Source organism: Martes martes, assembly GCF_963455335.1.
Source record: "Martes martes genome assembly, chromosome: 6".
NCBI lineage: Eukaryota > Metazoa > Chordata > Mammalia > Carnivora > Mustelidae > Martes > Martes martes.
The window spans coordinates 114,759,356-114,772,534 of NC_137893.1; the positions used below are offsets into that span (position 1 = coordinate 114,759,356).

General features: G+C 35.8%; 1 protein-coding gene across 1 annotated transcript in view; it reads right to left on the bottom strand.

Annotated features, from left to right (window-relative positions):
• Positions 1–13,179, bottom strand: part of COL12A1 (collagen type XII alpha 1 chain) — a gene marked incomplete at both ends in the record, with an annotated part of 114,989 nt that overhangs the window by 76,463 nt on the left and 25,347 nt on the right. Inside the window, one exon of the mRNA XM_080806229.1 lies at positions 5,043–5,315. Coding sequence (XP_080662355.1) covers positions 5,043–5,315 — 273 coding nt within the window. The remainder of the gene's footprint in view (positions 1–5,042; positions 5,316–13,179) is intronic.

Below are 13,179 nucleotides of genomic sequence, written 5' to 3' on the forward strand. Positions count from 1 at the left end.
CTCTGGTTTCTCAAATATGTACACTGTGTTCTTGTTTAGCAGTACGATCTCTCATAAATTCTGTTGGCGTGTGAGCCTAATCTCAGTGAGATCACAGTAAGATGTTTTCTCTCTATCTAGCTAATAACTAAAAAATGGAAGTTCTTATTGCACGGATTTCCTTTTGCATTCTAGGGACTTTAGTAAAGAAAACATCCATTTCCGGAGATGAGCTTTTCAAATTTTTATTGTATTTCCAGCTGTAAATAATTCTTGTGGTTATCATGCTGTGGGGAATACTAAAAATCATGAATTTAGGGTTAGAAATATCATTTGGGTCTTTTCAGAAAAGGGTACAGTCCATTAATGACTAGTCAGAGTTGACTATTTTTAACACTATTCTGTCTGACAGCCACTGTCATGTAAAACTATGAACACAAAAGAGTAGGAAACTCTAACACATAAAAATATCTCAAGAGCTCTAAAGATAAACCGGTACACACTGAGTGTTTTAAGAGATGCTATATGTTAAAAAAATTTCATGAATATATAATATTATTTATTAAGTAATTTTTACTAAATATCTCACAATTATCAATAACTGTATCAGAAACAGATCATCCCACATCCACAAATAGCCAACACACATTTCTTTCCTTTTACATGGTTAGAGTTTATAAACAAGATCATTTCACTCAGTTCAGTAATCTAATCTTAACATTCAAAGGTCATAAGCATTTTCTATACAAAGACAGTAAACCGAAGGAAATGCTGCAAAGAATCTTTCTTAACCGTATGAGAAATTTTCATGTTCAAAAAGGGAAGGACCACTTGAAACAACTAAAAAATCTGAGTAAACTAAATAGAAACATACATATATGTGTGTATGTGTGTATATATATATATATGTGTGTGTGTATATATATATACATATACATATATATATATCTCTCTCAACATTTTTAAAACATTGGACATTGGACAATATAGGACAGTGATTCCTGAGAGATAGAAAAATATGACAGTGAGATTTATAATTGTCCTGGCTTATTGCTTAGAGAGAATTTCCAGCCCCAGTTTAGGAAGAGAGAAACCAGATGGAGCCTGGTGATCTCACTCAATTGAGGAGATAGTCCTGTGAGTCAGGGGAGTCCAAGGCATCTAGAATTGCAGAGCAGATATTGGAGAGGAGATGGTGTAACAGAGGGAAGAGCTCCAAAAATCTGCAAGAGGTCCTCCTGGAGTCTTCAGCCCAATACTAATCAGTGCATATGCATGAGGAAACTATACAAAACTAGGGAAAGAACCACCCAAAAGGAGCAGAAGGAACAAATAATTCCTAGAGTTCATGCAGGTCCCCAGTAATGACCCAGTAATGAGGCAGAGTTATCCCTAAACTAAAAGATCTTCTGGTCCAGTTCTAACACAACTTAAATGAAAGTCTGAGAAAAATTAAACTACTTCCAAGTAACTGACTAAATCCCAGAGCAAAACTTAAGGATATTTATAAGAGTATAAAAATATCTGGCACCCAGCACAGTAAAATTCACAAAGTCTGGCGTCTAATAAAAATTACCAGGCACGCAAAGAAGGAAAAAATATGACTTATGTTATAGGCTGAATTATTGTGTCTCCTCAAAATTCATTTGTTAAAGCCTTAACCTCTAATGTGATAGTCTTTGGTGATGGGACCTCCGGGAGGTAATGAGGATTAAATAAGGTCATAAGAGTACAGTACTAATCTGATGGAATTGAAATCCTTATAAAACGAGGAGGAGACACGAGAGTGTGCTCTTACCACCACCACCAACCCCCCCATGTGAGGATATAGCAAGAAGATGGCCATCTGCAAGTGAGGAGTTCTCACCAGAAGTCAAATTCTCCCAGAACTTGCATCTTGGACTTCCAGCTTCTAGAAATGTGAGAAAACAGATTTCTATTGTTTAAGCCATCAGTTTCTGGTATTTTGTTATGGCAGTTGACGCTAAGACAACCCATAAGAAGAAAAATCAAATATATAGAACCAGAACCAGAAATGACATATAGGACATAATTATTCACAAGGGACAGGAAAACAGCTATGACACCTATATTCCAGACATTGATGATGGCAGAAGAAATAGTAGATATGTTAAGTAAAGCCATAGAACATATAAAGGAAACTCAAACCGAACTTCTAGAGATGGAAAGTACAATATCTGAGATGAAAGACATAGGATGGTATTGACAGCAGATTCAAAATCGCAGAAAGAAACATTAGTGAAACTATTAATGTGGTAATGGAAACTATCTGAAATGAAATGCAAGAAAAAAAAAGATTGACAAACCAAACAGCACAATAGTAAACTGTGTGGTAACTTCAAACAGAATAAAACATGCATAATTGGAGTACCTAAAGAGAGTGGGGGTGTAATAAATAAAGTATTTGAGAAAAATAATGGTCTAAATAGTTTCAAATTGTATAAAACTATAAACTCACAGATCCAAGAAACTCAACGAACTCCCTAAGCACAAGAAGCATGAAAAAAAAAAAAAAACAAAACTACATCAAGCGCCTCAGAAGCAAACTGCTTCGAATCAGTGTTCAAAAGAAAATCTTAGCAGCTATGCAAGCATAAGGTACAACATATCTTACCCTAGTTTTAATGGAAAACTTTGGATATTAGGGGGGGAAAAAGCCTCATTGGCATCCTATGAGTAAAAACCAAGATTTTTCACCTCCCTGACATATGCCACACACTATAAAATGGTGCAACACTCACACTGTAAGTTCTTTTCATGTTTTAGAAACTTTCACAAGATCCTTTCCAACACCCACTGCACCTCAGCTAAACCAGCTGCCATAAACTGGAAGTCCCATAGATAGGCTCTCATCTGCTGGCTTTCTAGCCACAATCCATGGTTTTCATTGTATCAACAGTCTGTGTACCATATTGTTGAGTTTTAGGGAAAAGCAATCCTGAAAATATTCCCAAAATGTCCCTCTGCAAGTCTATAAGAAACTCTAAGAGCATGACCTAGTGACTCTGCCCACTTATCCATACATTAGGATTCATCTGCCACCTAAATACCACATCTGACTCAGATTTCTCAAGCACTTTCTAAACTGCTATACTTCCCAAGAAGAGAGCAAAATAAGACACAACAAAATGGTAGCAGCACAAAGCAAGGTTCTTACCTTCTCTCTTATCTGCTTAGATGTTTGAGCAGTTTGCACAGAAACAAAACTTAAAAAAAAAAAAGTTCCATTCCTGCCTAACCCACTCCAAATTTTAAAAAATGCCTTTTTCTTCACTTACTTTTAAAGGTAAATCAATCAATTAGCTAAGAAATACAATTTCTTAGAGGTTCAGCTTCTTAGAGATGAAAATTAATTTATTTATTAGGATTTATGCTAACATATTTGCATTTGGCTAAAAGAAATCCTTTGTGGAGATTTTCAATCCCAAATATATATCTGAAGACTCGGGTTTTTTGGAAGAAGACACAATAGAGGAGAATTTTTGAAAAAGCTTCCTTCTAAATATATATACTTTCATAACTGCTCAACCACATGAATTGTATCTTGACTCCTACAGATAAATTTAGCTAGATGTGTCATATCTGGCCTATGATTTCTCTTTACAACAAATAAATCTCTGCCAGATTCTTAAACTACAGCGGCCAATATATTCAGACACGAGATTTCGTTTACTACCATGGGAACCAATCATATGACTATCTGAGAAATAGGCCTTTTCACATATTAAATTTCGAATAAGGAGTCTGATTTTTTTTAATCCAGTTAATTTTGACACAGATTTTAATTTAGACACATCCTACTGAGTTTGCCAGTGATTAAAAAAAAAAAAGAGGAGGGCGCCTGGGTGGCTCAGTGGCTTAAAGCCTTTGCCTTCGGCTCAGGTCATGATCCCGGGTTCTGGGATCAAGCCCCGCATCGGGCTCTCTGCTCAGCGGAGAGCCTGCTTCCTCCTCTCTCTTTCTCTCTCTGCCTGCCTCTCTACCTACTTGTGATCTGTCTGTCAAATAAATAAATAAAATCTTTAAAAAAAAAAAATCTTTAAAAAAAAAAAAAAAAAGGAGAGAGAGAGGAGTTCTTCAGACAACTCAGACCAAAAGACTTCAGCTTAAGGACAACTGAAATTTCAGATAAGCCTTATCTGAAATCGCTCACGGCACTTCCCTCTCCCCTCCCTTACCAGAAGAATCCCTCAATCCCTCTATTTGTTTTTAATAAAAGGAAATGCGAGAATGTCCCGCCCTGTTCCCTTTTCCTAAAACCTTCCCAGAACAAAAGGAATCAACTTTCCTCCTATAAATTCTTAGAAATGCTTATATGCTTAACAAACAGCTTCTTAGGGAAGAGAATTAAGGAATGTTGGTGCAGCTTTCACCAAACAGCTGGTACTAAATGATTATAAGTCATTCAAAATTATTCATGAGAAAGAATATTAATGACATTAAGGTAAATCTGAGCCACCAGAATATTGAGTGGACTTTTGATTTAACCTTACCAAATACAAGAGGGATGAAGTCAAGTCTTTAGAACTGGTCTTGGGTACATAATAATCACAGTCTCAGTAGCCACTCTCATGTATCAATCAACTCTAAGTGGCTAGGCACTATGCTTGGTGCTTTGCACATTGTCATTTCATTTAATCCTCAAGACAACTCTGAGACTGTAAGCTACAGATAAGGAAACAGAATTTTGCCCAAAGTCATACAGCTGAAAATGGGCCTATAGTCTCTTTTGTCTCCATGGCTCCTGATCTTTTCACTAGTTGAGTTTCTTATCTAGTTGACCATCCTATCAGGAAAAAAAGGCAGAGAGAGAGACAAATATAGGTGGTTGAACGGGATTCAATATTTCAAAACGTGATATAATTTTTATACTAAGTGAACTAAATGAACCTGAATTTAAACCACAGTCTTTAAAGGTCTTAATTTTTCATCCCCATTTATCATAGAACAAAAAATAAATGCAAATGATTACACTGTCACTTTAGCTGATAGCCATTAGGTAGCACCAACACACGCCTAAACACAGTCATGATGTTACCTACATTCAGTTGTAGCTTCTCCATTTAAAGGTTCTCCTTCTCCACTGCTATAAACTGCGAAGACTGAAAGCTTGTATTTGGTCTCTGGCTGCAGATTTTCTATGACAGTATGAATTGCATCTCCGGGAAGACTTTTCTCTCCAGTCTCAATGTCATCATAAAGCGACTTCCATGAGACTCTGTAACCTCGAACCATTCCTGGAGCGGATGTCCAGTATGCCCCAATTGATGTGTCAGTGATATCCTTAGTAACAAAATCCGTAGGTGAACCACGTTCTAGAATAGAAATTAAAGGGTAATCATTTTTCAATGTCTATTAGATATGTAAATATTCCTTCATCCTAGTGGACATCCTAACTTGCTGAACTCAAACTCAGTTTGTCTAAAGTTGCCCATTTCTTCTTTCAGAGCTATCTGTCCTGTTCTGTCAGTGGACCAGATTGATGGAATCAAACTCTAGAATCCTTTCTGATTCCTACCTATCACCCTGGTCTCCACATGTTCATTCAGATGGGAAGGCCCTTCAGGACAAGGATGCCATTCAAACATGAAAGAGTACGTGACTAAAAAATTTGTTCTCCAAAGGGAAAAAAGGCATCTAAATCCCAAAATTTCATCCTGTGTCAGTCTACTTTATAACATACCCTATTGTTCACAAAGATCTTTACTTCTTTACCATCATCTTTTTCTCTCTGATATAATTTAAATAAGCTTAGTGTCAATGTATGACCTATGACAATTGCAACAATTTCATATCACTTGCTAAAATTAATTCCAGCATCATTTTTTGGTGAAAACTCTATCTGCTCATGCAATTTAAAATGAGAAGTACAAACCTCCAATATAGCTAAACTCTGATGAAACAAAAACCACCGATTCTTCTGGAAAACTTTAAAGCGATTAGTCATCAAAACAAAACACACCACTTGTTCTAGCTGATCGAAAATGTCTGCTACTAAATTTTGGCTCTTTCAATTCAAAAAAAAAAAAAGAAAGAAAGGAAGGAAGAAAGAAAGAAAGAAAGAAAAAAGAAAAACTACAACCCAAATGGAAAAATATGGAAACCTCAACTTAATAGGAGGCACAGATGTCTTCCAATAAAACCCTCACTTTCCATCATTTAAATATAAGATAAATACACAGGTCACTTTATATTGGCTACCTTTACTAGGGTTCATGCCACAGCATGACATAAACATAAAACTATCTGCTTCTACAGCATACGTTTCACCAGTAATTGTTGTAAATTGAAGCAAATGATATATAAAGCTGTTACAAGATTTCTGAAGGCTATTATTTTACATGAATTAAAGAGTAAAAATAAATACCTTAAAAATATTCATAATTAAGCCACTAAATTTCAACACGAAGAGTAAAGATAATGATAAGTAAAAAAAAAAGAAAGAAAGAAAGAAAAAGAAAAAAGAAATCTGGGTAGACAGAAACCTATCATATTGTAGGATTTAGAGGGGAAAGATAAATAAAACAGGAGCTGGGCATCCTACCAGACCCCAAGCACAAATGGAAAATTCTAACTCCATTATAAATAACTATAACTGCTGACAGGACATCTCATCTCTGGAGGGAAATTAGTTACATATTTCACTGAAACCAAGAATACTTATTTTCAAGAGAATACTGAGTTTGCTCCCTCAGTATGTGAGGCTAATTTTCACTTGAAGGCCTTCTTTCACTGCATGGGCTACTTAAATGGTCACATACCTTTATTTTTTTTAATTTTCACTTGAAGGCCTTCTTTCACTGTATGGGACTTAAATGGTCACATATCTTTATTTTTCTCTATATACGGGAATATAAACAAACTATTCCTTTGAGCCAGTTTGGTTGTCATCTTTTATGTCTTATTTTGTTTTGGTCACTGATATCCCAGCAACTGGTCTCTAAGTTTTAAAATGGGCAGCACATGTTTTCTTTGTTTGGTGTACACCTTTTTTTCACATGTGCCCCTTCTAAAGAGCCTAAAATGCAGTTAGAAATTGCAGCCATTGTAAAATCATTGTACTTGAAAGTGACTGAACTTAAATGAGCTAAAAATGGCATTGATGACATTCCAAAAAAGTCTAAGATGAATAAGTTATCGAGACTGTGTGGATTATGTTCTAAATTAACAGTGGAGGAGTTTACAAACAATCATTTCCGCTTCTCCTCTGCTTCAAGATTGTGTTTCTCAGCCCGTTTTCCTCCCTACTTTCTATAGCGCTGAATTTGTGACATTATTTATTTCCATGACAACAGACATCAATCTCACAAACACAGGCTAATGATTCCACTGTGAGAAAATAATAGGAAAAGAATTGTGGTTGAAGCAAAAATACATTCACAAAGATATTTCTGGGCTACAAACAAAAGGAGCCTAGTTCACTAGACATGCATTCCCATGGATTTTAATCAACTGTTTTAACACTCTCAGAACCTGTAAAGCTGGAACAAAATACTAGTGAAATTTCAATAAAGATGTTTGCAAGATTTATCAGTGTCCCAAAAAGAGCTGGTTAAAAGCACTTTTTCAAAAATACAAATGAAATATTAACTAAAAAAACATTCTGAAATTCTAGTTAATGGCATGACAACGATAATTCCAATGAGCACTGAGTAAATTCTAAGTTACAAAAAACAATCCTCAAAAAATTATAGAATCTGCCTGTGACATCCAAAGGCGTTATGTACAGACACTGGCATTGCAATATTCCATGTTAGTAACAAAGAAATATGAAAACCAACGAAAGAAGAAAGGCACCTCTATCCAGAAGCCAAGATTGAAAAGACAAACTGCTTCAACAAGCTTCTTATATGTCAGTCAGTCAGTTTGGTAAGAATATGACTAAATATTAAGTTTATACCCTCATCAAACACATTGATAAACATTTTTTCTCAAAAAAGCTAGAGGCTGCTGCATTACACCCAAGAATTTTGAAAATATGATGTCCTCATGACAAGTAAATTTTATCAGACCTATAAACCTTTAAAAAATATTTTTTAAATGGAATCTTGGCTTGGACAAATATTGGATTACAAAAAAATGAAGCAATTGAATTGTACCCTGTAATACAATTGGCAGGCAGTGAGTGGCCAAGCTGGTCTTAAGACCTGGTGTGTAACTAGCTGAATAGGCCACCAGCAGGAGGCTATGTCACCTCCTGAGGCCCTGGGACAAAATAAATGGACTAGATTTGATAGGATACACAGAATCTCCTGGGGTGCCAAAGAGCGGGCCCTGCCCAAATCAACTAAATTGAAATATCTGGAGATACACCTAAGCACTAATACTTCCTAAAACATCTTTCAATCTCTGTTATTCTTGGGACACCTAGGTGGCTCAGTCTGTTAAACATGTGCCTTTGAATCAGGTCATGATCCCAGGATCCTGGCATTGAGTCCCATGTCAGGCTCCCTGCAAGGAGCCTGCTTCTCCCTCTGCCTGCCACTTCCCCTGCTTGTAGGCTCTCTCTCTCTCTCTTTCTCTCTCTCTCTCTCTGACAGATAAATAAATAAATAAATAATAAATAAATAAATAAATATCTTTTTTTTAATCTCTATTATTCTCATTCCCCTACAATTCTTTATTCTTTTCTCATTTCTTTCCTTTCCCTTCGTTCTGCTATTTCTCTCTGAGGCCTAGGAAGGCATTTACTTGGAAGATGTGATTACTTGGAAGATGTGAGGGAAGAAACCCTCATGCTTGCTTTCACTCTGACATGAGGCTCCTTCAAAATCAGGACAGGTGCGGTGAGGGCAAACCTGATCAACGTCATTGGGCCCAAGGTTGCTGCGTGGGACTGTTTGTTGGTTTATACATTGTGTGGATGTATGACCACACACGACTAATTGCCCTTTAGTCGAATGTCTCAAGGCTGACCCTCAGGGACCTGAGAAGTTGATCAGATCTTCTCATCACATCCTTTCCATCCCATAACACAAGTGGGATGTTCACTGCTCTCTCCTCCCCTTCATCCTGTTTCAGAAGGAAATGGCTCTCAACACATGCTTCCTGGTCAAGAGTTGACCACATTTTCCTGTGAATGAGGTTCAACTCAAGTGGTATCTAGCCAAGCATTTGTTTTGGTTTAAAATACTGAATTGTAGGTTTTGTCCTCAATCTAAGGAACTCTGGGCATCCATAATGAAGGAAGAGATTATTTGGCTGGGTTTGGTTAGACTGGGTTTGGGAATCTCTTTTTAGGGAACCTGGGAAGGAAAAGAAAGAGAGAAGAAGAAGAAAGGAAAGATGTCTAAAGACAAGCCTATAGCTTTCTGCAAGAGACATTACTGTGTCTCAACAGGGGAAACCATTGACAGACCCAGTGAATAGGAACCAAATCCAGTAGTCTTTTTGCCCCTTTGTCACTGTGCTTCCCAGAACCTGCATCCACTTTTGCTCTAGCAAAGGCTCCCAACTTCCTCAAGTTCCTCTTTTTGCTCTCCCCCCAAGACTTATAAATGTTTGTTTTACGATGTTTCAGTTTGTTCAGGACTTCACATAAGTGGCATTATTTTCAATAAATAAAATGAATAAAATAAAATAAAATAAGAAATAATAAATAATACAATAAGATAAAATAAAATAGTACCTGTTTTCTGCTGTCCTGGGGTATATGCCTATGCTTTGTATATTATTTTAATTTCTGGTAATAGAATTTCTGGCAGTCATTTCAAATAAGTTCTCTTCTATAGTGATGGTATGCCTTCAACTTTACCCTTCTCAATAGTTTCCTCAGCTATCTTATTCTCCCCAGTATAGTTATAACCAGTATAGTTATAAGGAATAATGTTCTTTTCTGTCATACATTAAAACACAAAATTTATCAGTTTTTTGAAATTTTGATACTCAGACTTTCTGCTCTGATTATGAATCATATTTAAATATATTCAAAAGGCATTTTTCTCATGCCTGCTCACATGCATCTCTGAGCTACTACTGTGAGAGGTAATTTAGACAGGTGCATTTCTCATGATCTGAACATCCACAAGGGGTTGATTTCTACTTTTTTCCACATACAAGGCCAAAGAACTAATGCCTCATTTAAGTAACTTTCCTATGTTTCCTTAGCCCTTTTCCATTTGCTTTCTGAAAAGCAAATCATCATCCAATTCAAATACAATTAAAACACAAATTAGCCAATGATGATAACTGAAAAATTAATCATAATGAAATGAAACTGTGTAAATTGTTCCAGTCGGCTTTCATTGAGTTTCACATACCACTTTCAAAAATAGAAGTTAAATTGAAAATGTAATGTAAATCCTCTTCTAAATCAATTTGTCTTTTCCGTTAGAGCTCAGCTCAAAAGTCATCCAACTTTCCACAGTAGAATACAGAAAACCTGCTTCCACATTTATGTGGAAATACACTTGATTTACAACCCCAATGAATTAGAGTCATCATTCCAAAGTACAAAGTTCACTATTGATAAGCAACAACTACATGAAGCAATACATAGTTCTTGAAAACCTCTTAACAATTAAATCACCCTTCAACCTCAAAGTCTGTATGAGATTTCTTCCATAATTGTTATGTCCCCAATGTGATTTACGTATTTCTCCGATGAGCCATTAATGCACAGGAAAGGAAATATGAGTTGCTGTTTGGCAATTGTGCTAAAGCTCCCCGGAAATCTCAGCCTTGTTATACCCAGAATGTATGATCTTTCAAATCATGAGATAGCAGTAAATCAAGGGAAACAGAGACCTTATTTAGTCCGTCTTGGAGAGGCCCCATGTTACTCAACATCCTGCAGAGGAAGCCCTATGATGTGCTAAAAACCTCATTGTAACAAAATGTCAGCAGAGTGAGCTTGGTTTGATGTACAAGAAGCTGTCCATGTCTAGGACATTGGCAGGTTGCTATAGCAACTAAGACAAAGGAAATTTTAAAGAGTCATCTTTTCCATAGCCAAGAACCAACAGTCAAAAACAAAAAGAACCATATTATTCCCAAACTGAAATTTTCATTCATTTGTGGTAAAATATTGGAATTAAAATGAGCATTATTCATTTCAAGGTTTATAAGAGCAGGTTTTCCTGTCTACACACTAACAATGACAACTAAAAGCTCTATCACGACCTCAACTACACTTACATGTATAACAGTCCTTTAGTAATCACATTAAATCTATTTTAAAAACAACACGGGGGTGGGGGGGGCACAACATAAATCAAACCTAATAGTTTGTGTTCAGATTCCTCTAAAGTTTGGATCTGAAATAGTAATAAACACTGCCTTTGTGATTCTATTTCATACAATACTAGAGCAAACCATGAACTTCCCCGATGCCAATTCTAATAAATCTCTCTTCCAGGGACAGGGGAATTTTCTGATCATTGGCTACATTTCAACAAACTAGGAAATAGATTCAAGTTAGGGACAGTTGTAGAGCACAAGAAATATGTTGTTTTTTTTTTTTTTTTTTCTGTTTGTTGATTTGAATAGAATGTACTTGAGGCCATCTATAAAATTTTCAACCTACAGAATGCTCCTGCCGGCTGAGCCATGCCTCTGGATGAAAGAAACATTCCTTCAAGGTCTGCTCTTACCACCTTCTCTCCCAAGAGAAAAACAGATTAGAAAAACAGCGGCCCTCAAAAGCAGTTGCCTGGCTCTGTTTCTGGCTTTCCATTCCCTGCATTTACCATCATATCCTATTCCTGTATACGGTATGTGGATTTGGCTGAGTTAATACAATAAAATGAAATGGAATAACCAGGGGCTAAAATCTTCTACTATTTTAATTTAGTCACAACTATGCTTTTACATATTTGTCAAGTTTACCACACATAATGCAATGGGATAAATATGTTCATAAAATTAGGCTGGCAGCATTTTATGTAATCCTTCACCGTAGTAAAGAGATTTGGTACAAGTGGAAAAAATGTATTATGACAACTTATTTATCAATTAACTATAGTTAATCATCTTGCTTCCCTCCTTCTCAGGAAATGGAAAAACGGTAATTTTTTAAGATTTCTTTTACTACCTATGTATCGTACTTAGAGGTAATTTCTGATCAAATAAGTGTGTGTGTGCACATGGGTACATAGTCACGCATGTATACACATTGGTAGATTTTCTATACTACTTGCAAAGCGATAAACAGTTCAGTTCAATTATAAACAGTTTAGCTACACACCAGAAAAATCAAAGCCTGTAGAATGTGTTTGCTGTTAAATTAAAATGTGTATTCTGTTTTCTAAAGATTAATATATCATTCTGAGGAAAAATGCCTAATTTTTAACCCCAAGTATGAATATATTTTTTTAAAGTAAGAAAATGCAGAAGAATATCAGAAGGTTGAAAGGTACAAGAAGAAAGAAAACTATAAAAAAGCATTTCCAAGATATTCCTTATAAGAGAGACATTTTCACAAACAAGAATTACCTACAATTATTCTGGAAAAAACAAAAGCTCAAAATTTTATCCCTAAAATAAAATCCTGTAAACAATCTATGTTGAAAGCCTTTGGGAAACACAAGAGAAAGAGAACTTCAAAAGGTCAGAACAGAAGAACAAACTTGTCAGAAATTCTGGATGTTGCTCTGGATACAAGGATCACATGCTTTACTGCTGGATTAGGTGTCTGTAATTAAGGCAATTTCCGCCACTACCTCTTATTATTTCCAAAACATTAGTGTAGCTGATCAATATCTCTTAAATACTTACTTACAAAAGCCATATTTTTAGATATCGATTCTAAAGTGAATGTCATTTCCTCCTGGTGAACTTTATATACCTATAGCATTTTATAGTTCCCAAAAAGTTTCGCTTACAGTCTCCCATTTGATCTCCACAGCAAATCTGGGATGCAGAAGCGATGATCATCCTCTCTTTATAGATGGGTAGACTGAGGCTCAGAGGGGTTAAGGAAACATTTCAAGGTCACATGGCTAGGTAATGAAACCAGGACTCTTCTAGTAATCAGTATTTTACACACTGGTATTTAATCTTTCATTTAAATCATCTTTTCAAAATAAATTTCATTGATTATTAAAATTAAATTCTTGATTACTATTAGAGAGTAAATTGATTAGAATATGTTTTGGGCTATTTGTTTTTAATTCTTGACTAAATCTTGTACTTTTAATGGAAACTGCCTAATGTGGGCCTTGTCCCAAATAATTGCATCAT